The sequence below is a fragment of the Cupressus sempervirens genome, chromosome 4 (genome assembly GCF_028749045.1).
Source record: "Cupressus sempervirens isolate cs-2001-9-10 chromosome 4, ASM2874904v1, whole genome shotgun sequence".
Taxonomy (NCBI): Eukaryota; Viridiplantae; Streptophyta; class Pinopsida; order Cupressales; family Cupressaceae; genus Cupressus; species Cupressus sempervirens.
Genome location: NC_143121.1, coordinates 842,058,597 through 842,086,259, shown reverse-complemented (window position 1 = coordinate 842,086,259; position 27,663 = coordinate 842,058,597). Strand labels below are relative to the sequence as shown.

Genomic DNA, 27,663 nt, shown 5'->3' with positions numbered 1-27,663 from the left:
CTTGTATTCCATTATTTCACAAATCCCTAATAGTAGATTTGGTCTTGAAATTTCTTGTAATTGCAATTTTAATGACAAATTTATGTAGCCAGTAATAAACTTGACAAATTATTGCAACAAGTGATGGCCAATTTTATATCACATTTTGACAACAATATTTAATGATTTTGATTTGTAAAATTTAATTCATGGAAAGATAAGATTGGTTTCCTTGATTCTTCAACTAAATGACTAATGCCTTAATCCATTGCCACAATAGAGCCATGTTAGTTGATATTAATAGATCTATTTAATTGGCTTGCAATTATATGTATCCAATTCTCTACTTATCATATCCCTCTCATACCTTAAATGACCCTATCATTCCACAAAAGAATTTACTTAATTCCTTAAACCAAAAGCAACAATGAAATGATATACAACTCACACTTAAATTGATTTTGAATAAAATGAAACTTGTTCATTCATTCTCGAAATCATTAAAGCATGAAAATGGAGACAGAATTTTGAGATACACATAATTTGCAACATTCCTTGTATTAATCTCTCTAGGAATCATACATATTTATGATATGAGACTTATGAAAAAATACAAGATTAAAACCAGCCTTTCATTAACTCCAAAACTTTTAAAGAAAACAAGCTTAACACATCTAGACTTAACACAAAATACTGGACCGACTCAAATGATAATATCCATCACATAGTTAAAAGTCAAACCCTTCTTCCCAATCTTGGAAATCCTTTTATACAATAAGGATTGCAACAAGCTTCAGACATGGGAAGACTCCTGTCATCAAGCGACTCAAAAACAAGTTACAAAGAAGACAAAATATTGTTTTACAAATATTCTCTATAGCTAAATTGATTTGGAAAGTAGCTCAAAACTTGACAGTTGGCATCTTCATGTTTGGGTATTGTCTTTGTTTGTAGTGCAGGTGTACCCATAGCAAGTAAATGCAAAGGTAAGATACCCTGATATGATTTATTTCCTTCCTCTATTTTGTCTTTTATTTCTCTTCATTAGATGTCTTTTAACTACTTCCCATGGTCAAGGATTTGATTTCACCAACTGCTTCCCACACATAAATGTCTCTTTCAGTTGGCCACTTAGTACCTCTAATAGCTTCTAGATCATTTACAAATTTTTTCCATCTAGCACTGTGATGGCCTTTTTTTCTATTACGAACATGTTCATATCCACTTCTATCTTGAACAAAGAATCAATCAAATCATTAAATAAGTTGTCATCAAATCTCCATCAAAAATTGTTGAAACCTTTTCCAATGTCATGATGTGATCAAAGGATGTTGACCACTCTTTCCAATTCTTCAACTTATTATCATTATTAATGATAAAGGGAATAAAAATATCAATACCTTCATTCATTATATTCACTTTACTTTGGATTATTTGTGACTTGCTTGTAAAGAAACCAAACAATTCTTTCACCATTTCTAAAGCCTCTTTTACTGTAAAGATCTTGTCAGGCAACTCTATCTTTTTAGCCATCAAAATAATTAACCTATCAAAGAATTGCATGTATGGTCCCCATTGATTCAAAATAGGAGAGAGCCATGTCAGAGATTCATTGTATACATATTCTACACTTTGCAAGGAGATGAAAGCACTATGAACTTGTTGTGATATCCTTTTCAATACCTCTAATCTGTGATATAGCATCCCCTTTAGTTTGTCCACCTTCAGTTGATTGTTTTGACTTGGAGCTTCAATATCCACTACAACAACAGCATGTTCAATCACAACTGCTTTGTCTTCAGTCATGGGAGCAACTTGCTCATTTTTTCTTTATGATTCCTAAACCCTCATTTCAATTGCACTTTCCTCTATAACCTTGAAATACTCCTTTAAAGTGACAATCTCATTTTCTAATTCTTGTATTTTATCCTCCAATTCCTTCATCCTTTGTTCTAACACATAGCTCGTCTTGAGCTCTTCTTCATATAACTTTCTAGTATCAATGTATTCTCTGAAAGTTTGGGCAAATTGATCCTCAATCTATTCGACATTGGCTTCATTCATAAAAGAGAAGTTCTTCAAAGTACTTGAGATCTCACTACCAGTAGTTGAGTCCAATGTCCATATTATTGCACTACCATGAGTTGTATCTTGTATATCCATCAATCAGGGCTTATTTGATTCAGGAGCAATGCTCCACACAACTAATGTTTTAGTGTCAATATTAAAACAAGAGCCTCTTTGTAGACCATGTGCACAAAATGCTTTATACGATATTGACTTCTACCTTCTTATTTGATCCAACACAAAAGTTGTTCTCAAGTCCCATCCAAGCACTAGCAGCATATCACTCCTTTGTTTGAGGTCTCTTGCCTGCCATGGTTTCACTGTTAGGTTCATATGCTAGCAATTTCTCAATGAGCTCTTTGATCTTTTCCTCTGACTCCCCTGGCTTCAGTGCCAATGCCAACTCACTGTGCTTAACCTTATATAAGAAGATTTTAAATTCTTTTGATTTGATGAATTCATCATCTTCTAAGAATTTTTCTGCCTAAATGATTCTATCATCCAATCTTTTAGTAGTCAATTTCAAGTCTAACAAGAAACCTTCAGCGACCTTTGTCCATTCTTGCAAGAAATTTTGCCTCATATTAGAAAAATATTGGTTCTTGCTAGGCATTAGTTGCAATGTCCTCTCCTTGATCTTTTTAGACATATGAATAACTTTTTGTCTCTTGTTACCTTTTTCTACCCAAGAAGTTGTCTCAGGTTGATCTTTTGTTTCTTCCAGAACTGCATCTGGCTCAAGAGCATTCGGGTTTACTCTGCCATCTTCCCCTAATGGGTTTTGTGGCATCTAAGACATAATATGGTCATAGTTTTCTAATAACTTTTCTAATCTAAAAGGATAGGCAATTTCCAAGCAAAATCCTTTGAAATCAAGGTCATTCTTCTTCAATTCCCTATCTACCCTTTGGATATCTTCATATTTTCTCAATCTCTCCTCTACATTACCCTCAATCAAATTATTTCTAATTATGTCCTCCTAGGGAAATTCTTTTTTGTTAGGGAGAGTGTAGTTTCTTATTTCTTTCAATGCACTCCTGACTACATCCTCAAGATCATAAATTCTATAAGGGGCATAAGATAAATTATGATGTCTCAAAAATTCATGAATCTGATCAACAACTTCTTTTCCAATTGTGAAATCACCAATCTTAAAACATCTATACAGAAAGGTTCCTTTGTGTAGCTTAGGGCCTAAATATTCCACATCCAGCATGATGAGTTACCACATGAATTCAATTATCCCTATCCTACTAGGTATATATCTTGGCAATATATGTCAGGGTTGAGGGCAAGCATAAACTATCATAACTGTAATATTTTGAAAAAAAATGCATCTCCCCAATTAACATCTAATTTAACATCATCTTTTAATAGGGAAGGCCTCAACAATTTCTTTAAAGTCTGTAATCCTAGCTTGTTAGGAGCCTAACATTCTCATGACAATAGAACTGAAATTATTAAAAAATGACACAAAATTGGAATAAGGGTAATGTCTATCCATACCCAGGTCCAAAGCTAGACTAGAAATTCCCATCAAGGTCTGAACTTTAATTAATGAAATTTATGTTGAAGTAGCCAATGTTCTTGTATAAAATCAAATGCATCAGCAATGAATAATGGTGGAATTTGAAATTCCCAAATTCTCCTCTTTGGATAGCTACAATTTGTTCTTGCATTTTTTCAATAATATACTTCACATTATCATATTCAATATTTGTAAACAACACCTGAATATTTAGAGCCATGAGGTAAGGTCCTCCATACACCACATCTGAACCATCAGTCTTGAGTGCCTTATGCAAGTTGTAGATTATGTTCTAGAGATAATTACAAAACTTATTCACTAGGAACATCTTATCCACCTTCTTGGATATATCTCCAATGGATGAGCTCATATGGAAAATGATGGAGCATCACTTTCCCAATATAAAACCTGACATTTCTTTCAAATTTCTCCTAAAAATCCTGGATATCATTCTTTGCACTTATCTAGCTTCAAGCCCAAAAGCTTCAATGAAAGAGTTATGGTCCAATGTACATAGTGCACTCCTATCCTACTTATGAAAGGATTTTGTTCCAAGGTTATAGGATGCTATAAGAGCCTTCAATAAATCCACATCCACATATGCTTCTGGGAATATGAGTTTTGCCAAATTTCGTTGTCGTGGGTTTGAGGCTTGTGACTTCTTGAATCTATTACTATAAAAGAACATAAAATGTTCGTACCCATTTGTGTCTAGGAATATGGCATCTCTACAATACATATATGGGTCCCTAAAATCATGATCATGTTCTAAAATAGCATTTGATGATCAGGGTAAGAGTCGAATCCATTCATCTACATATTTATTTAGTTTTCTTTGTCTAGTTTTGGTCGCCTTTGATGTCGATGTTTGGATCACCTCTGTGTCCTTGGATTGTCCCTCATCACCTCCAATCTTAGACATCTTTACTGCAAATAAACCTTGAACCTTGAAGCTTACATGAAACAATTTAGCAATTTGATAGCCTAAACACTCTGCAACTCAATGATTTCTCTATCCTCGGCAACTAGTACTCCTCTTGATCATAGAGAATGTCTTTATGTATGCACGTGATGCATCGACTTCATTTTCTCCATTAAATATATGCATGCATGAGGATTCAAAAAAATTTGCATGAGTGTCACTTCAGAATTTGGTGACGTTAACACCCAACTAAGCCCTTTTTATTCAATATTCAATTTTTTGATTGTGTAATGTCCCCCATCTTTTAGACCCTCAATGGAGTTCTTAGCTTTTCATTCTCTAAAGGCTAAGTGAATAAATAAGGAGAAATAAATTAAACTAAAGTCAATGAATAAATAAATCTAAAGGTGACTTTATATTTAATTAATTTAATTTTCTAGAAGCACAACTAATTATTGTATTGGAAAGGGGGAAGCTTTTAGAGAGTGCAATTAAATAATATTTTATTTCCTTCTAGAAGGGTGAAGGAAAAGAATTAATACAGGCAAAAGCTTCATTGTTAGGCATCTAATTATTGTCAATTGCATTTGATATGAACTTGGGAGAAGAAACTAAGGGTTTCTTATTTCAGTTAGCCATTGGAGAGTCAATTCTTCAGTGTTGCAACCATTTGAGGTGGTGAAATATCCACTGAATTTGGCATTCAAGAGAGCTTCATTGTGGAGTTCTATTTGTGCTTAAATTGGAGAATACGTTTATTGTTGGTTGTTGCAGTGCCATGAACAGTTTCGTGAATAGTAATGTGAACAGTGTCATGAACAATACCCACGCTATAGTACTTGGCTTGATTATGATTGCAATTTCATCTCCTTCATAGGGTGATTTGTATATCAAGTTCTATAGTCAATTTGCATCATTTAAATTGGTCATTTGGCATTGTAAAGGTGGCTGTCATAAGTAGATGTAGATGCACATTTTATATCAAATTTATAATGTCATTTCTATTTAATTTTTTTGGGGGGTTGAAAAGCCAAGAGCCTTGGAATATTATGTTAAGCATTGAATTAGAAAATATCTCACTAAAGGAGTGATAAGTTGCAAGTCTATATATTTGATGTAATGTGCATATTTATATCTTCCATGATTGACATAATAATAGTATGCACGCCAAGTGTTTGACAAAATACCAATTGGCTGTAAGTGCACATTTTTCATTTAGAATTCATCTATATGCATTTGAAAAGCCAAAAGAGAATTGTATATGCATTTAGTTCTTTTCTTAGATATAGTAGTAATCAATTGCAAGCTTTTAGATTACCTTTGATATCATTTCAAGCAAGCATAATCAGTCTTAAACTTAGAAACAACAAACATAGAGATCGTATTGGAAGTGTTTAACAATTTTCCTTGACCTACAAATTAAAAAGTTGAGGTTCAAATTGACAAGGGATATTACAATGGTATCAAAGCTTGCTTGTAAAGTGTTTGACAAAATGTCAAATTATTGAATTTCAGAAGGATTTGGTGTTTTACGAAGTTATAACTGGTTGGGGTAACTATAGATTGACAAGAAACGTTTCTCTTTTTTCAATTCAGCAAAGCCTTGCGAGAAACCTTACAGTCTCATGCTTTACCTTTAATCGTAGGATCGAATAACCCTTATAGTACACCCTATGGTTTTTAGTCGTATCATCAAGACACTTGATGCCCTATGGAAATTACCACTTACGCATTTATGCGCAAGTCCTAGCCATATCATTGAAACTCACTTTTAGACCTTAGGATTTTGACATACTACCCTACGCTCAAACCTTGGAATATAAGACCAAGAACATTTTAACCTTTAAAAGAAAAGACTTACAGTGATACATTCAAAACCTAAGCGTAAGGTCAAGATACATTTTCACCTTTACAAACATAAACCCACGGTGATACAATTGAGTCCTAGGCATAAGGTTGGGGCACTTGGTTCATAACCTTTATGACTTCACGTTTAACACTTAGTCAGGAGATCAAGAAAGAATAAGGAATATTTTGATTTTGGTTTACAACTTCCCTCTCAAGTATAAGACTTAAAAAATGGTAAAGTGTCAACGATAGGATAAAATATTTTTGGCTAGGTGAACAATGTGGTTAAAACACTTAACATAATCTCAAATAACTTAAAATCTTAAAATAACCTAGGCCATGGGCTAAATAGTTTAGGGTTTCTTTGCTAAAAACTTTGCAATAGAATACATGAAACCCTATTTGCATACATTTCCCTAATTTTCACAATATTTTCACAAAAAAAAAGGAATGGTGAAAATTCAAGCCATCACCTTCAATACCCAATGACTATTGTCTATGTGAAAAATTGTATTTACCTTGTATCCTCTCTATTTGTCAATGCTTTCTTACTTTTTAGAGTTTTCCTCTCAGAAGGGTAGTTGACTAAATTTTTTCTTCTCCGAAATTATGCTCCAGGCCTTCTTGATTGATAGTTAGACACAAACTTTTCGTTTACATTCGGAAGCGTTCACACTTTGTAATGAAGTCATATTTAGTAATTCATTATTTGTTGCATTTATGCAGGTTTATAATTTATTGCATTTCTCAAAAAGCATAGTTAAAATATCAACAATAATAATTTGTATTCCTTTATTTTTAAGATCTTTTTATAACCCAATCTCCTTAATAGAATTTAAATTTACTTTCAAATTCACTTTTGAGTTTTTAATATAAAATATTTATATTATCTTCTCAACTTGGGCACTCACTTTTATACAATTAATAATGTATTTTATTCAATAGAGGTTCATGACCCCATTGCACATAAAGCGATTTTTAAAACCTTATACTATAATTGCACTTTATTAATAATTACCTAACTTTGTAAACCATGATTATATCTCAAGAAGTCAAACCATTGTTTCCACTATACATTCAACTTCCTTACTAAATATAATTAGGGCCCCTTTTCTCTACCAACCAATATCTTACAATAAATAGTAAATCCCTCATTCTCTATCAACTGTCGACTTACTATTAAGTGTAAATCCCTCATTATTTGATCAAACCAACTATCGATTGTAATCATAGCTTGTTTAGGTGCCCTTCTATAAATAGAAACCCCACTTTCCAAAAATTGTCACTTATAATAAATAGTAAATGAGCCAAACAAGTCCAACGAAGGCCAAACTAGAACATATATTGAGCTTTGATGGATAACACATACAAATCTCTGCCAAAAAGGGACCCTATGTCCAACTAGTTTAGCCAATGAAGGACAATGATAAGCTAATCCAACAAATTTTGATGCATGCAATAATGGGAACATTACAATAGACAATATTCATTATATTTTCAATGCAAAAAACATGTTTATAAAGCCAAGACACTAAAGTTTTTGGAGTGTTTAACCTACATTTGTCCTAAAATTTTGACATTTAACACAAATCAATGGAAAAATTTGTTGATTTTTTGGTGTCTCAATGAGTAATTACCAATTACTTGGGAATTTTTTCCAAATACTTGGCAAAAAAAATCTGCAAGTAAATCTTTTGAGTAATCATGGAGCAATAAGACTCTCAAGTACTTACCAACTCACTTCAATCCAGAAACTATAGTAAAAATTGAAGACATGAAATTGAAATAAACAAGCATGCATCTGATGGAAAGATTAGTACATTGTATAGATTAACAAAACATCTTCTCAAAACCAGTTCATTAAAGAGCTACAATTACCTGACTACATTATTAATGACCTAGAACCAACCACCTTAGTTGTTACATACACTTTATTTTTATCATTACTTTATGACCAATTCCAGCAAGCCCTAAAAGTTGCATTCCAAGACACGTACCTAGTGGCATTAAGCAAGCTCGGATTCTTGTCTTGGTTGCCTGATTGGATGATTTGTGGGCAATGATTTGAAACCCCATGGCAGCGATTGGAGACACTTTTCTTTTCTTTTAGGTTGGGAGTCGAGGTCGGCCTCTACGGCCTCTAAGGCCAATTGACATGCAAGTAGCTTTGCCACACTATCATGACCTCCTTGTCACCCTTTTCTCTAGCTTCGGGTATGATGGTGCCCTACAATCAACCTCTCTAGTTCCAGGTGACCCCACAGTGTACCTCTTCAGTAGCGAAACTCCTACTGTTACACTAATCGACATCGCAGTGCCCCTAGTTGCCCCTGGCTATTTCATTGTTGGACCTTTTCTTTCTTTCTCTCTCTCTTCTTTGAGAAAGGATTCCTACTCCTTGTCAAGGTGGTTCTTGCTCTCTTCTTTGTCTTTTTCTTTTGTTCTTGTCCTAGGCCCTTTTCCTTTTGTGCGGGACTTCTATGTACTGAGAAAGGATGGTTGATCCTTCTCTCTTTCTTTTTCTATTCTTTTTCTTTTGTGTTGCTTGTTTTCTTTCTTTGTTTTCCTATTCGCTCTTTTTTTGACGCTATTTGGTGCTCCCACTACGTTGCTCTTCTTCCCTGTTGTATCTTTCAGTCCCATAGACCCTTTTTGTTCGTCTCTTGTTGGACATTAATATCATTATCTTATCTTATCTAATATTCATAATTCTCTCATATTTGTTTGCATAGGCTGCTGAATTGATTGTTGTGCATTCAACAAAGTTGGCACTAATGTAATTTACATTTGTGTCAGCATATTTTTATGCTCCAATCTCTACTTTTGGAAACCTTACAGCAGATCTTGTTCATCATGGAAATTTTCAAATGTAACCTATTTGGTTAGAATGGTATAAATGCACACATAACAAATTAAAACTTTGTAGTCTTTCATGAGTGCACTTGCCTACTAACTGTAGGAAATGTAATGATACACTAAGAATTCACTTTCTCCCTATGATTGTAATGCAGACCACAGATATATTATTACAATGCTATACTCTGTTGCATTGAACAAATAATAGGCCATTTCAGTAAGCAAATAAAAACATTACGAAATCATTCATACAACTTACCTTGTAATATAAATCATAAGAGATATCTCAATAGATTTTTCATGGAGCATTCATCCCTAAATAGACAACATGCCTCCAAAAACTACTTGGCCCAAACTCAATAAAATATACAGAAAAAAGAGATAATGTATAAGAGCAGAAACTCTATATTGAAGTCACTAAACAAAGGCAGCACAAATTTGAACCTTCTCAGAACTAAAGATGCATTAGTCGTGCACCACACACAAGATCATAAGAATCAAAACGTAATCACCATCATTTATTAGTAGAAACTGGGAAATCCACATCAGAATGGGGAAGGTACTATATCAGGAAGTCAGCCTAATCATTATTTCCAAAAATTTCTTATCTATAGAATTTTAGCTCAATAAACATCATGACCACCGTTAACTAAATTCCCAACATTAGCAAACAGTTTGAATATATCATTAAGGCCACCATTAATAAGCTCCTGAACAGATCCACATCCTCTAACAAATTTGAATAACATGTTGCCTCTCTATGGCTAGAATATTGAAAAATAAGATGTGTTTTGGTATGACTATCAGTGCTGAATCCAGAAGGATGAATTTTAGGCTTTGGTTTTGGTATACACCATTGAGGATTTAAGACATTAGGATTTAGGCTTGGATATAACAACATTTAAACTTGACAAAAACATTGCGGGCACTTATGTTAAATGTAAGTTGATTTTATGAGAAAAATGTGATGTTTGCTTATAGAATAAATGGCATATTTTTGTTCAACTACTGGGTGTTTCATTGCACAATTTTTGGACAGACCTTTAAAAGTTCCTTTACTCACCACCTAATTACTAATCTCACTGATGTGGCAAGTTGTATCATGAGTCATATCTCCGTATCCTAGTTATATATAAATTAGACTCTAATCATATCTTATGAAAACTTGAGGTACCACAAGATTACATGGTCACGAAGCTAACCCCCCAACTAGTGGCCCCTTTCCCCTTATTGACTTTTGAGCTCAATTTCCACGATTTTTATGCAAAATTGATCTAAAGAAATATACCTTGTTGCAATGAGATAACAATCTTACAAAATATATCCCAGCTGAAAAGAAAAAGGGAAATTACAGTAAATAAAACAGGCGCAAATTTATGTATCAAAAGAGTAAGACCAAAAGACAAATAGTAATGCATTGCTTTCTCTTTTCACAATTTCATTCATCTTTCAACTTTATGGTTCATAGAGAATCGAGTCTATCTTAATCTTAAACTATCTACCCTGAGAAACATATCTAATTAGATTGTGTTATAAAATCCACAATAATAATTATGTCTAGTGGGAGTGCGCAATGTAGCATCAACAAACTAATCAACAAGATTCTTTTAAAGCAGTCCACCAGTAGAAAGAACATATTTTGTAAGGTTCTCTGATTGTTTTATCTAACCAACCGCTAGTCTATGTATTCTCCCTGATGTTTGCCTTACACTTCCAAACGATGTCTTCTAATGCAGATAAAAGTTTCTTGTAGAACTGCATAGAAAGAATGAATTCATTACATGATTGTGAGAAACAGGTAAAATCATACTGGATAAACATAACTGCTAGAAAATCACTAGAATACATCCCAAAACACAACATATGGTAGCATATTTCATAAGTTTTTCTCAACCTCAGAGAATTCCAGGGTATCACCTCCAGCCTTCCGAACCTCAACCATGCGAACTGATGGAGCAACTTCATATAGCTAAAACACAAGAAGAAAATATTGTGACAGAAGAAGACAAAAACTGCTTCACTCAGCAAATAATAGCATGGTTATAAAAATTAAAGAGGACTCTAATAGATTATAATGAGCATTAGTTTTATGCTTACAAAGAACATTCATGATCATATAGATGAGTTTTATTAGTACCTCTATCGCTGCAAACAATCTCCCCTTTCTTCCAATGTTTGCACCTTCCAGCTTCACCTGAAAGTGAGTTACAAGTCATCCCAAAAGGAAGAGAAATTCATGCTAATGTGAGATGGATGTTTATGTTACTGAGGAAATATGGATCCATACAGATATGAATCAACTGCATATTTGAATCCCAAGAAAATAGTGCATAATGATGCCCTAAAGAAATGCCACTCCAATAAAAAAGGTCAGACCTACAAGAAATTTCAAAAGAGCACATACCAATAAAAGTGATCCTCTTGTAACAAAATAAATCCTTATTAAGTCAATACTAATAAAATCAAGAGATACTCAATACCTTATAATTATTTTTTTTAATGTTAAATCCAAGAGTCCCAGCAGCTTCGTCGATTTTTGATATTATCTCTTTGGCAGAGTGTTTGGATGTGAATTTTGTTTGTTGCTTAACCAAACCCTAAGACAAAAATATAGAACAAAACCACATCTGTAAAGTTGTGAATTGTAATAAAAGGGAAATAAACTATAACAAATTAAAGGCATACACAACCTGAAAACCCTATAACTATGTCAATGAAACATCTGTCTTGACCACGAAAACACCTTTGTTAGTCTTATTCAGATTTTAGAGACACATACATGTATAAACATCTTTAAGACAGAATAAAAACAAAACATACAAGTTTCCTTCAATTCTGTTAAGATTATTTGGATGCTTATTCACCTCCATACTCTACCAATTTTTTGTCTTATTTATTAACCAAGTTTTTGCAAAAAGATGCATGTTTTAGCCAGGTTGATGGATATTTTGAAAGCATAGAGCACAATAATTAGAGGCTGACTTGAATATGGATGGCACAGTTTTGGAAGTTATTAAGTTTGCTAGTACAGGCATGTGTACAAGAACCCAGTATGTGGGTAGAGGCAAATTTATTTCATCATTTTGTGTGTGTGTGTGTGTATACATATACTAATAGGATATTAGATAGTTTCTATTTTCTCTTTCTTTGATCCTTTTCTAATGGTCACTCTTTTTGTAATGTTTCCATAAACTCCTTTTGTTCATTATGAAAACATTCTTTTTCACTCTACAAGAATGCTTCTACTTCCTCTCTCTTGTTCGTTATAGAAATATTCTCCTGTATCTTGTATATATAGATCATTCATGATCTTTGTTTAATAACACATTCATTATTTTACCATAATATGGTATCAAAGCAAATTCCTGGCCTCTTCAAAACAAACTAATTTCATTTTTGAAATTATTAGTGCAAAATTTTCGAAATATTTGATCAAGTGTGTTCAAAATTTGCATCTTTTTTCCTCCAAACTTGACTAGGAATTCGGTGCCCAGTTTTCCTTTTTGCAATTTTCTTTGTGCTGCATGGTTTAAAATCTGCCCTCTATTCAAGAACTCAAAAAAAAAAAAATCAAATTTTTTTAATCCAACTTCTTCTGTGAAATCATCCTCTGTGACTAGAGTGCATATTTTTTCCTACATCGCCATGATTTTATGAGCCACTGTAATTACATTTTGAAGTCATGAATGGAAAGTAAAGCTGGAAACTGCCATATTCGAAAAGGTAATGTTGTTTTTGACTTACTGGGTATATTTATTTTGAGCTGCCATTTGAAGTCCTTTTCTATGACTGGAGCCATGGTTTCTCTGCATTCATGTTTTTCTAAATTTTACTAAAAGGAATACATGATTTTCCATCATTATAAAGTTTCTATATTTGATATCCTTTATTCTTCCCAGCTTAGACGTCTGATTCTGAAGGCAATATAGGGCATTACTGTAGTTTTCTTTATTTTCTCTCCTTGTTGGGCATGTATATTCATTTTGAGCTGCCATGATATTTTAGAGCTGCCACATTTGAAAGGTAATGTTGTGTTGGTTTCATGGAGAATGTATGAAAGTTGTAATTGGTCTTTTCTTCACAGTTGAAGGTAGTCGACAATCATATTTCTGAATGTTCAAAGCTGCCATAGTTGAAATAAATGTTTCACCTAGAGTCGCCATTGTTGAATGTATCATTGCTGTTAGAACTCTCTTACTGTTGGTGTCTTTAGAGAATTTCTATGCTTTTATTTGTTGCTGGGCATATTCACTTTGAGCCACCATGGTCGATATGACTTATTTAACTATAGTTATCTTTTGAAGTTGACATTTTAAGCTAGAAGCCGCCATAATTTTCTTGTTGTCACCATGATTCATGAGGTAATACTATTATTATTTGTAGTCAGCATTATGAAATTTTTATAATCTACAATTTTGGCTTCATTTTTTATTAAACCCGAAATGGGATTTCTCCTCCTTTTTGTTTGAAGCTTTCCAACAAAAAATATGGCATGTTTTCTTATGGCTGGGCTCATGTCGTCCTTTTATATATTCTTTGACCCTCCTCTATAGCATCTTGTTGTTTGTTTGATGGCTTTTGCATGAGCTGTGATTCTGGGCGCATCCTTATTTGAGCCGCCATATTTAATATTTCTATTCAAGCATATCTCTGCTTAAAGTTATAAATGCTGCATTTTTTAATAACAAGAAACAATGAGCTACCATTGGAGATGTATGCGATTTTAGCTGGAGTTCTTCTGCTGCCGTAGCTCATACTATTTGTGATCTTCATGACTGTTGTAATCTTTTTTTCAATCATATCTTTTAACATGCTATAAAGCCTTCTTAGTTTTTTCCTGTGATAAACTGTTGTTGAGTTGTTTCTTGTATCCACCTTATCAGCATATGCACAAGCTTCATTTATTGAAATAGATGCAACCCCAACAAATAAAGATTATCTATGAGGTTAGAGCACGGCTCATGACACCCATAAACCATTTTCGTTGACTTTGCATTCATAGTTTTTCAGCACCTGTTCCTTGTGAATTTAACATGCTTGTATTTGATTACAATGAAAGGTTTCATATCAAAAGTAATAAGTCCCTTTAACATTATATAGTTCTTTTGTTTGATCTTGCAGTCTGTAATATAACTATTCCAATGTGCATGTCGGGCTCATACCCAAAGGGAGCCTCGATCAGGGGCACATACATATTAGAATAGTTAAATTCAAGATTTCAAAAATCAAACTCTATATTTTCTTTTTGCCCACTTGGGCACTGAGAATGCACTTCACTATCTTTGATATATATTTAGAATAGGGAAAGTATATATGTAGGGATGACTAGTTATAGGTATTCAATAATTGCTTAGATCTTTCAAGATCTAACCCCACTTTTTTTTAATACAGGAAAAGAAAACCGGAGCTTAGCATATCAGGAGCTGGACCAGGAGCAACATCATGGATCATTTAACCAGTCAAAAGCTGAAAAGGAAATGACAGGTTACCTCTAACCTTACCTTCATAAATCTTTTTTTTTTAATATTTTGAATATATATGAAAGGCAGTAGTTAAACTCATGGCTTGTGTGAGATCTTCACTTTCAGCATTTCAATTCATTCCATGTTTGTAAAAAATGAAAATTGTACACATCAATTAATGATTCATACAATGAACATTGTCCTTCTTTCCTTTTGCTCCGAATAAAAATGATTGGTAATAGAAATGAAATGAATACAAATGTATGAGATAAGCAACTTGTAAATTCCTGTACAATGTTACTATTTAAGCTAAATTTCAGCTTGTGTATAAATTTAGTAACATTTTTGGCAATCTCTGCTTTATGTCTGCCTGCTAGACATTAGAAAACCAATTACCTTTGATACCCATTGGGCATGGAGTCTGAATTTATGCATTCCTAGCACCTAGACCTGACACGACGCGACTTCTAAAGTTGTTGGTTGAGTTTTGAATGCATGTAAGTGAGCTTAAGAAGACTTAAGACTCATGTTACACGCTAGAGTTGTCGTTGCACCAAAAGATCAACCTGTTAATGCCCGATACTATCGCTAAATTTATAGAACACAGGAGGCAATTAAGCCATGTCATGAATCTCGAAGGGGTACATTGGTAGTCAGTCCAACAATCCCCCCCACAGCATTACCTGAGGAGATTCGAACCTGTGACCAAGCTCTGATACCACTTGTTACAAGCTAGAGTTGTCGTTGCACCAAAAGATCAACCTGTTAATGCCTGATACAACTACTAGACTTATAAAACATAGAAGGCGATTAAGCCATGTCATGAATCTCAAAGGGGAACATTGGTAGTCAGTCCAACATCTTATTGGGTTGACTAATATGCATGGTCAAACTCAAGTATCAGCTTTAGAAGCTAAACCTTCATAATTTGACCATCTTGGTTATGTATGGATAAATGTGTGTATTTGAATAAATGCATGTGAATAGTGGATATGTGGATATGTGTGTATGTATGGTTGCTAGCAAGACTTGAGTAATTGCAGCACTATATATATGCATATGCATGTGTGCACTAGGTATGTATAGGCATTCAAACACATGTATTGATGTATGCATGAATGAGATGGGTGAATATGAAAACTTAACAACACAAACCAGCAACTTGACCAACTTAAAACCTAAGGAAAACAAGAAACTAACCTAGGAAAGAAAACAAAAACTGACATGTGCTTGGACAGCACTTAGGAAAACTCAACTAAAGTGCAGATGCACTTATTGAAAACAGAAAACTAACCTAATATATACAAGATAAGACTGATAGTTCATAACCTTGAAACATGGTTTGAGGTGAATCTCATTCACAGGGATCGGTAAAACATCTCCTTCCATTGTAGCTAGCTGAAATGCATTGTGCTCCTTACATTCAGCAATCAGAAATGGTTCAGCCCACATATGATCAAACTTATTATGGTGACCAGACCTGCTTTTCAAAACATCCCACTTAAGGATGAGATCTCCTTCTTTAAAGTTTTTGAGCCTAGACTTCTTATCAAACACCTTTTTTGTTTGAATCTACTAATACTCCATCTTTCTTAGTGCATTGCACCTTTCCTCCTCCAACTCAAGCAATTTAGCATATCTCAGCCTTAGTGGATCATCCTCTTCAAAAAGCATCAGATTATGAGCCAATTCCAAAGAAGGAAATTCTATAAAAATGGGCAATTTGGCTTGCTTTCCATACACCAGTACATAAGATGAATTTTCAAGGATTTGTTTGGGAGTTATTCTGTCACGCCACAAAGTTGTTCTTAGCTTAGAATGCCATTCTCGCTTGTTTTCCTCTAAGGTCCTTATTATTCTCAGCAAATTTTGGTACTTTCAGCCAAACCATTACCTTGAGGGTAATAATTTGACGAAGTGTTAAGATAGACACCATTTCTCAAAGCCCAATCAGTTGTTGCCCCCACAAATGCCAAAGCATTATCTAAAATTATAGATTCAGAAACTCCAAACCTTGTAGCCAACTTATCATAGAAATTCAAAACAGAATTTTCATTTGCCTCTCTTAATGCTATAGCCTTTGTCCACCTAGTAAAATAATCTATAGCAGTGAGAATCCACTTGTGACCAACGCTGGAATTTGGATTTATAGGCCCCACAAAATCAATGCCCCACTTCAAAAATGGTTGATCAACTAGAACAGGATGCAGGGGTAAAGCAGCCAATCTCTCCTTTCCAGCAAACAACGCACATTGCTTGCATTCCCTTGCCCAGGCATGAGCATCTTTAAATAGGTTGGGCCAATAGTATCTAGCCCTCATTATTTTGTAAGCTGTTGTTTTTGGGGAAAAGTGTCACCCTGCATCATGAAATTGCTCTAGAAGCTTGTTGGTCTGATTATCATCAATGCAACTAAGGAGAACGTCATTCATGTCCTTTTTGAAAAAAACACCTTCAATTAAGACATTAGGTATTGATTGTAACCTAAAATATCTTCACTTGGCTCTATCAAACAGTAGAGGACACTCTCCAGTTTGCAGGAAATGGATCATTTCAGTTAACCAACTAGCTGGTTGTTCATCTGTAGCATCTGAAACAACATTAAATAGTGTTATCTCATTATCACACTCATCTCCTTGTAAGGTCTAATCTGCCATTTGTTCACAAACCCCTTTCCCCTTACCAATTTGATGATTTTTATGTCTACATCGTACTCCATTACTTTGGTAATCTAACCTGCACGCTTTTTGTTAAGGTCTTTGTTGAGAAAGAAATCCTTAACACTTGGATGTGAAACCATGAGATGAACCTTATTGTTTGACAACAAATATCTAAACTTTTTAAGACTCTTAATGACAGCAAAAGCATGCTTTTCCACAAAACTATAGCACTGCTCATAGCTTTCCAAACCTTTTCTATAAAAGGCAATAGGCTGTTCGTATCCCTCATCATTTTTTTGCACTAGAATAGCTAAAATAGCATCCATGCCACCATATGCATATAAAATGAAGTCTTTGGAGAAATCTGAATTAACCAATGTTGGAGCTAATGATAAAGCTTCTTTTAACAACTAAAAACTTTGTTTACTTTCTTTAGTCCATGTGCAAACTGCATTCTTTTTAAGCATTGTTGTGAGAGGTTTAAGTAAAACAACAATATCGGGCATGAACCTTCTCACAAAATTAATTTGTCCAATGAAGTTTTGAAGCCCTTTTTTGTTGCTTGGTAAATGAAACTCAAGAATTGCTTCAATCCTTTCCGGATCAACTATTATGCCTTCCTTTGATACAATGTGACCTAAAAATTTGCCCTCGTGAACAACAAATATACATTTCTTGGGATTTAATGAAATTCCAAACTGCCTGCACCTTTCAAAAACCAACTTTAAATGAGCAAAATGATCATCAACATTTTTTGAAAAAACAGTTATGTCATCCAAATATACTAAAACCATTTTATACAGCATTCCTTTGGGTCATGTCCATTGCTCTCTAAAATGCGGCACCAGCATTTGATAAGCCAAAAGGCATTCTTTGACAAGCCATTGTACCCCATTTCGTGGTAAATGATGTTTTATACTAGTCTTCCTTTTTGACTTGTACTTGATTGTACCCTAAAAAATCATCAAGTAATGAGAACCTTGCTAAACCAGCAACAACCTAGAGTATTTGCTCCATTGAGGGCAACAGGTAATGATCTTTTAGTGATGCTCTATTTAAATCCCCAAAACCCACACAAAGTCTGATTTCTCCGTTTTTCTTTCTTACTGGGACCAAATTAGAAACCTAGCTGGTGTGTTTGATCTCATAGATTATACCACCTTCAATCAACTTGGTCAATTCCTTAAACATCAAAGGTTCTAACATGGGGTCTGTTTTTGCTTTATAGGCTTAGCATTTGGAAATAGCTCAATAGTATGCTGAGCCATATCTAGATCAAAACCTTTAAGATCTGAATACTCCCAAGCAAATACATCAAGAAACTCTTTATATAAATCAACAAATTCAGATTTTTCAGTTGTTGTACAGACTTTACCAACTTTCAAAAGGTTGCCTTCAGCCACTTCAAAACTTTCATAACTTTCTTCCTTTACTTGCATATAGCTTTGTTTTTTCTTAGCTCATCATCTCTACTGAAAATAGACTCCAAGGTGACCAAACCTTTCGGAAGTCTATTTGACTTAAGCAGAATAATCTGATCATCATAGTACTATTTCAGCTTGTTCTGATTTGAAATAGAAAACATATCCTCTTCCAACAGAAAACTAAGAATTTGCTCATCACTATGAAAAACTTGCCAGTTAGTGCTATTATCAGGAATAGAAGGTCTTCCTATAACCTTGACATGTTGCTAGATTTTCTTCTTGCTGATTTTTGTAGGTATGTCAAATTGGGCGCCAACTGTTGCAAGTCTATAAGCTTGTTGATTCTGATTTCTTGGAATAGAAAAAATATTGAAAGCAGAAGACTCCTCAATGATATCTCAGATTCGATGTTTATACAACTTTAAGGTGTCATTTTTTGCTGCATTTAAATTTTAAACCTCTTACTTGGTTGACAATAAACTCGTTGTCCCCATATACCTTAATACATTCAACTCCTCTTTTCTCTGGCCACTCCAAACCTTGAGTCAAACCTTCGTATTCTGCAATATTATTTGAGCATGCAAAAGAGAAACGAAAAGCAGCATAGTACCTCTCACCATAAGGCGAAACCAGCATAGTGCCTCCACTAGTGTTGTCGGTAGATATTGTATTGTGTAACCGACGTCGTCGGTAAATAGTATGTAGCCGACTTGTAGCCGACAGACCCCTTCGGGAAGGTTCTTCAGAACAGTATATGTACACCGTGTGAAATCATTGTAATCATCATTCAAGCATTATGTAATCTCTTTGGCATATGCAAATAATAAAAGGAGTATTGTTGTTACATGTTTCTATTGTCTATATGCATTAATTTATTTACCCTGTATGGTAAACATTTGGTGCCGTTGCCCGATGGACCTGGAACAAAGGCTGAGGAATGAAGACTAATGCTGAATCAGTTAAACAAAAATAAGAATAAGCTGAAGGACAAAGATGAAATATGCACAGCACAAGGGAATTTAATTTTGGCGCAACAGGCCGAGCACAGACAGAGGTTTCAGCAGATTGCTGACGGATGCTGAAGCATCGAGGAATTGTTGGAAGAGACTCGACAGTAGGTGGAATTGGTGGAAGAAGCAAAGGAGGAATTTTTGAACCTGTATTCGTCGAGGGAAGAGAATCCAAACAGAAGGGAATTAACTCGCACGGCTCGGACATGAGCGTGGAGTGAACTCTTCGTCTGCGATACACTTCCAGAAGGGACAACATCAGAAGATCCTTCTTCACCAAAGATCGCAGCTGTTGGAAATAAGACACTATACCAAACAGCGCCAGTGTGGGAGCGCAGAGCACTGGTGTGGGAGTGCAAAGCGCCAGTGTGGGAGTGCAAAACAGTGCCGGTGTCGTAGGACTGAACAGTGCCCGTGCACAAAATCAAGTAATAATGGTGAGACCAAAGGAGAAGTTGCCCAAGTTTGATGGTGATGGTACGGCCGATCCAATCAGACACTGTAAGACATGCAAAACAATTTGGAGGGCGAATGGCATAATAGATACAAACGAATGGGTTTGACAATTTTCAACAACCCTATGGGGTGTCACAATTGATTGGTTTGCCAATACAGATTCCCAAAAAATAACCAATTGGGGGGACGTTAAAAAGGAAATTAAAAGACTTAATAAATAAAATGGAAGGTAAGTCAGCAAATGGGCTGCAAAAAAGATGGTTCATTGAAGGACTACGCCCAAAGTGATATAAGAAAATGAAGATTATGCCGCCATCGTCATACACTGAAGCATACAATCGGGCAATGAACTTAGAAAGTGAGCAGAAAACAAAAAAGAAGAAGAGTAGCTCATCCGATTCAGATGATGACACATCTTCGGGAGAAGATAGCAGCGATAATGAAAAAGGCAGCAAGAAGGTCTGAGCCCTTCAGAAAGATATGATCCGAATGATGAAGGAATTTAAGAATATGCAGAAAGCGACGAAGGGAAATGAGTTGTGGTGCACAGAATGTAAGACAAAAGGTCACACAAAAGGATCCTGTCCAAAAAACCAGTTCTGTGAGATCTGCTAGATCATGGGACATTCCATAAAAGAATGCCCCTTCAATATGAAAACAAGAGGAACTCAACAAGTGCTCCTAACACAGGAGGCTTCCACGTCAAGAGGAAGCGGAAACACCAGTAATGCAGGTGCCATGTCGGAAGGGTACAAAAATAATAGACGAGGGCAAAACAACAATAATGCCAACAATAATAATGGGAGCCGCAGTCGAATTTAGTACAATGCGAACAGCCGGCCGATGGTTCAATGCCGAGCGTGCAATTTGTGGGGCCACTTTGCTCAAGACCATACAACAGCAAACACACCAAAATTATTATGCAGATGGTGCGGACCTAGAGATCATGAAGACGCCAAGTGCCCAAAATCAAGAGTGAATTTATCACCATCGGGACAAACGAAGAAGAGGTTCTGGCAATTACACGAAAGCAAGCAAAACTGTACCCCAACATGACAGAAGAAAAGAAAAAATTGGAGGAAGCACGGGTGGAAATTGAGAAAGCAACACAAGCGGAGACATCTTAGTTGAAGGACACCACCGGCACCTCAACAAGGAACTGCGCGGAACAAAACATCATACGGCAGATATTACAAACTGAAGTACCAGTCAAAATAAATGATCTACTACTCACAATGCCTCAACTCCGATTGGCACTCACAAATATCACTCCAACTACTAAGTTACCAGGAGAACCAGGAAGAGGGAAGGAAACTGGCACAAGTGCAGAGGACCCAATGCTACTAGCCCTCACATCCAGACGGCATTTGACGGTCGTCGAGATGGGGATTCTGGGAAATGTTCTAACAGACACAATTGTCGACAGAGGGTCCAACGTGAATGTGTTACCAGAGGATACCTCGACGAAGTTGGGACAGCCAACATTGTGGCCACCTACATTCCAGTTTCTAATAGCGGACCAACACGGAATCAAACCGTTGGGAGTCCTGTACAGAAGCGACGTTACAGGATGAATAAGAACTACGCAGCATAGGTTACAAAAGAAATCAAACGAATGCTGGAAGTCGGTATTATTTTTAAGGTTCAGACAAGTGAATGGGTGTCACCCATAGTAATCTCACTGAAGAAGAATGCCAGAGTCACGCGCACTACTGGATAACTCGGCAGTAAGTACAGTGAGATTTATTTATGAGCAAATCATTATCAAGAACGGGATTCCATTGCAGTTGACAAGTGATAGGGGAGGACACTTCATTAACCATGTTATCCAACTGCTCACTATTGAATTTAAGATCTATCATTCATTATCGAGCCTGTACTACTTGAGAGCAAATGGACAGGCTAAGGCTATGAACAAGATCATGGTATCAATTATCTACAAGTCATGTGCGATTGAAGGTGAAGACTAGGATGAAAAACTGCCCTCTGCCCTTTGGGCATACCGCACGGCGTGCAAAGTGACAACGGGACACACCGTTCCAATTGATGTTCGGACAAGAGGCAGTGGTACCAGCAGAATTTATGATACCGAGCCTGAAGACCACATTGGAAAATAAGTTAGGCGACATGGAAAGCCTAAGGGAAAGGTTGCATAATCTAAACAAGCTCAAGGAGAAGCGGCTATTGGCACAATGGGCCACAGAGGTGACACAAAACAGGCGCAAAGTGTGGCATGATAAACACCTAAAACTGAACAAGTTTCAACTGAGACAGTTGGTGTTGAAGTATGATGGACGGAATGAAATCAAACCAAGCAAGTTTAAAGTCAAGTGGGTCGGGCCATACTAGATCTGCGAGGTAGGTGATAATGGAGCAATAAAGTTGTGGGCTTTAGACGAACAAGAAATACCAGAGGCAGTCAACGGTTTGAAACTAAAGATGTACCATGCTAGAACGATCCCCTTGTCATCAGAGAATGGCGAAACTCGGAGAGAATTGTTTTTTTGTCGAAAGAACAAAAAAAAAAGGAAAAAAAAGAGAAAAAAACAAAAATCTAGAAGTATGGCTGTGGACACCTATCCCATGGACGAGGTGCTCTGGGAGCAAGTCCGCAGACACCTGTCCCACCAACAGGGTGTTCCGCAAACTGCTCTGCAGCTACCTGTCCCGCGGACATGGTATTCCGTGAGTGTTTCCTCCCACGGGTTTACCTTGAAACGGCCGCAGCTTGTCCATTCTCCCACGACGTATCTCTTATCTCCACGAGGTTATCCTGTGCATTTCCATGGACGGTGTTAGACTTCGGCAGTGTTTTCCAACAAATGGTGATGGTGTTTTAATCTTCGTACCATGAGTTGTTCATTCCCACAGCTGATGATTATATTTCAAACTCCTGCAATACATCTTAAACTTCCACAAGCAACAGGTGAATGCGGCACACTTTCAGCTGAAGGGGTATTTTTCTCATATGCAATTGGAGTCATCGTACCACGCCAAATTCAACTACATGGGAACGCGGAGGAGATAATATAACTTTCATTGTGCAGACAGGCCAATATTCCTCTATCTTATATAGCAAAAGACCACATACAAGTAAGTAATCTTCCACCCGTTAGTTGAAAGGGAACCGTCGGGGAAAGAAATAAGCAACGGAAAAAAATATATATTGAGGCATATTATCTGCGGGAAGGCAAAAGCAACAGGAACCCTACATTATAAAGGTAAAGCAAGAAGCCATTATTATGGAATCTGCATGAAACGGAAGCAGTGGAAGGACCAGCTAAAGACAAGTATGGAGAAGAAGGCCAGAGTCTTGGCTTTTGGAATCCAAGTTGCAGGGCCATTAGCATCCAGCAGTAAGAAGCAAAAAGTCAGGGATGAACTATCACACCTTACGGTTTAGTTTGAGGGACTCAATGGCAACGAGTGTCGGAAATGGTGGCAAGAAACCCCAGACACATAGGTAATTAAACAAATTCTAGTACGAGCACAAGTGCATTGGGCCATGCAGCTTCCAGTTTTCTCCATTCGATTATTTGAACCGATTCTGCGAACCATGATAAAAGTATATTATAGGAACAGCAGAACCAGTACATTTATGTACAAGAAGCATCGGATGACGGTTTCTTTTAAACCAAAGGATTTCACTAGGGTTTTTGGCATCCCTGCCAAGGAGGTCGGAAAGTGGAAATCAAGAACCACAATGTCTTAGGAACAGAAAGAATATTGGGTTAAATTAGTAGGTCGTGATCTTATGCCAGAGGAGATGGAGTCAGTGGTAAAGGGGGCCAAGTGCAAAGGGCTTCGGCGAGATTTTATTCGAGAGGGCCACTGGAGATGCATCATGGATGTCATCAAAAGCAAGTTGATAGGGGCAAGTCGGGCCTCGGATATAGCTTTGCCAAAGATTGTATTCATGAATGGCACAGTGTATGATTGGGCTTCAGTCCTCACCGACAGGATGGAGGAGTTCATGACACTCTAGCACCAGACGTTCTTTATGCCGCACCATGCCATCGGCTTGTTTCTGGAGGCAGCTGTTAACTAGATACCACTTGATGACTTTGAGGTTCCATTGAGGGGAAAGTTGGCGATAGCAAAGCCTCCAATATTCTATTGGAGACATTTGGACACATGTGGAACAGCAGCTAGGTAGAAGGAGGTATTCCAAGGATTGGAGGCATATGGAGACACGGACAATGGACAGGAGAACACTTCAGAAAGCAGTGGGGCCAAGTCTGAGGAAGAGAGTACTTCTGCAGAAGTTCGCAGTGACGCAGCAGGTAGCGGGTCCACATTCTTCACCCCTCCTCAGTTGCCAACTTCGGTGCACTTGACCACCCCCACCTCACTCATTCCCCCATTTGGCTAGCGCTATGCGCCGGTCATTATGACTCCACTGACGGTGGCAAAGGTTGTCCCATGGGTGATGGCAGAGGTGGTCCCACAAACCGCGACAGATGTTGTTTCTTCTGTGGCCACAACCCAGGGCATGCCTTCCCAAAGCTGTTCGCCACACTCCGTTGCACCAACTGAGCCAGTCTCAAAAATGGTGGAGTTGCTAGCGCTAGAGCCCGAGACCCAAGTTCGTTTAGATGTGATTGGGTCTGATGCTATGGTCACCATTTCGTCCTCCTTGTTGGCAGATGCTCAGCCAGTACAGTTAGCCCAACCAGCATAGCAAGATGAGAGCATGCAGCCGGCACAGTCAATACAACCCAAGAAGATAGAGGTGATGGATAGAACGAGTGCCTTCCTACGACAGCAGTTCTGACTCATTCCTGTGGAGGTCAATCCATCCATTCATTCCTCAAGGCATCTAGGGGTATCAGTTGCTGCATCGGAGCCATAGGAGGTGGGAGTTCCACAGGCCGAGGATGCGCCTAGAGTAGAGGAGGCCGCACCGGATGTGGTCGTGGCTACCTCAAACGAGGCAGAGATAGATAGTGATGGGGAATGGGCGATGGATGATGTGCCAAAGGAGGATTATGGATCAGATGAGGATAGATGCAGAGACTACCTCAAAGCTATGCGGGTTGCGCTGCAGAAGAGACACACTATTGCATTGCAGGCTATGACTCGGCGAAGAGAGTGGCATTTGGTTCGGGCTTATATTCGAGGGATTTGCCCTCAATGATTTGCTCCTGCTTTGAGGACAGAGGATGGCCAGCAATTGAGACATCGAAGATGTTGGCTAATTGGGCCATCAAGCTTGAGTTGGGACCGTGCAACACTCCAATGGAGAAGCTGGCGCACGAGATTGTGGGGTTGTATAAAGGCGTTTATTATGCTCACAGGCGTGCAGAGGCGAACAAGGCAGCGAAAAGGATTGCAGCTGAGAGATCTCTGTCAATAGAGAGAGAGACTAAAGAGAAGATAGCCATAGACTTGGTCAGCCAACAGGTAGCGTGGGTAGCTGAGCTTGTAGCATTATTGCGGGACAAGGAAGCGGCCGAGCAGGAATTGCAATTAGCCAAGGCCTAGGCTATGGATGCAGAGCTTCTTCTAAAGGAGGCCGTAGAGGTTAATACGCAGACTCGGAAGGATTTGCGGATCCGAATGGATCAAGTGTATGAATTGCACCCGCAGCAGCACTCTTCAAGGGCACAACCTCCTCTCTAGTATATATTTTGTTCTATATTGTATGTTGTATTGTATGTTGTTGTCTCCTATTTTGTTAGTCACCAAGAGACGACTTTTCTTTTTGGGGTGGATGATGTTGTCGGTAGATATTGTATTGTGTAGCCAACGTCATCGGTAAATAGTATGTAGCCGACTTGTAGCCGACGAACCCCTTCGGGAAGGTTCTTCGGAACAGTATATGTACACCGTGGGAAACCATTGTAATCATCATTCAAGCATTATGTAATCTCTTTGGCATATGCGACTAATAAAAGGAGTACTGCTGTTACATGTTTCTATTGTTTGTATGCATTAATCTATTTACCCCGTATGGTAAACAACCAGCACCATTTTGCTTTTAGACCCATCAAAGAACATTTCCCATAGTTGATCTTGCTCTTCTTGTATCTAATTTTCTAACTTGACTAAATTTGGGATAACTGCATCTTGCTCATGAATAACGTAAGTTCCCACACCAACATGCATAAAATTAGAAAAATGATTTTCAGCAGTTTGACTTGATGCTCATTCGTCAAGAAGAATATCTGGAATTTCATCTAATTGGGTTCTAGTTTCACAAATATTACCGTGTTCTCCTTCATCAAATGAGACTAAGTTTGCATTTAAGGCACTAGGTACGTATGATTCTATATGATATTTTGCAAGCAATTCAGACTTAATTGTTACCTTGGTACCATACCTAGTCCTAAATACCATGTGAGACCAGTCAGATGATAAATAGCCCCCAATCTTAGCAGTGAAATCCCTAGACAGACAAATGGCAAAATAAGGTGGTAAATCTATCACATAGACATCCTACTGAATAGAAAAATTAGGACATGCATGGAGGGTAAGGTTGGCATCTTTGATAAGGACTATAGTACCAATAGATGTTCCATCAAGCTGGACAACTCCTTTTTCAACTGGCTGGTATTTCAGTCCTAGCTGATCTGCTACTTTTTTAGGCATGACAGAACTTGTAGCTCCACTGTCAGCCGACTGGATGATCCCGTCGGTGTTTCTGTAGCCGACGGAATGATTGTCGTAGGTGTTTTGTATTCTGTAGCCGACGGGTAAATAGTTTGTAGCGGACATAATGTTTGTGGCCAGCGGACTCCTTCGGGAAGGTTCGGTGGATAGTATTTATATCCCGTCTGGGATCATTGTAAAGCATCATCTTTCATTCATCTTATGAAGCATAATGTAATGTTTTGGCATATGCGAATAATCTAAGGAGTTCTACTGTTCGTGTTCCATTGTCTGTATGCGTTCATTTATTTTACCTGTACGGTAAACATTTGGCGCCGTTGCCTTATGAATCTAGAAGGTGGGAGGAATGAAGATTAATGCCAAATCAGCTTAACAAGGATCGAAATAAGGCCAAGGGAAAAGATGGAATCCGTACTGCACAAGAACATTTAATTCTGGCACACCGACGGAAATTCCAGAAGATTGCCGATAGAAATAGGAGTGCAGAGGCATTGTTGCAGGAGACTCGACAACGGGTGGAATTGGTGGAAGAAGCACAGGAGGAGTTTTTGAATTTGTGTTCGCCGAGGGAAGAGAATCTAGACAGAAGAGCATCGACTCGCATGGCTCGGGGTGCCGACGGAGCACGATCGTGGAGTGAACTCTTCGTCCGGGATACACTTCCGCGGGAGACAACTTCAAAAGATCCTTTTTCTTCACCAAGGTTCGCAGCTGTTGAGATCGCCGGTGTTGAAGTACAGATCGCTGGTGTGGGAGTGCAGTCTCCCAGTGTGAGAGTGTAGACCGTCGGTGTCGAAGTGCAAAGCGCCAATATTGCAGGACCAAGCAACGCCTGTTTA

At 37.3% G+C, this 27,663-nt stretch overlaps 1 protein-coding gene across 6 annotated transcripts in view; it reads right to left on the bottom strand.

The window, feature by feature from the left end:
• Positions 1-10,590: 10,590 nt before the first annotated feature.
• Positions 10,591-27,663, bottom strand: part of LOC149564020 (CBL-interacting protein kinase 23-like) — a 155,089-nt gene continuing 138,016 nt past the window's right edge. For 3 of the 6 annotated variants that reach the window (XM_089827123.1, XM_089827125.1, XM_089827128.1), the window contains exons 11-14: positions 11,681-11,797; positions 11,338-11,394; positions 11,095-11,169; positions 10,591-10,955 (exon numbers count right to left, since the gene is read on the bottom strand). In XM_089827123.1, the coding sequence (XP_089683249.1) occupies positions 10,881-10,955; positions 11,095-11,169; positions 11,338-11,394; positions 11,681-11,797 (324 nt within the window). In that variant the 3' untranslated portion in view covers positions 10,591-10,880. The remainder of the gene's footprint in view (positions 10,956-11,094; positions 11,170-11,337; positions 11,395-11,680; positions 11,798-27,663) is intronic. The other 3 variants (XM_089827124.1, XM_089827126.1, XM_089827129.1) reach the window with 3 other exon arrangements.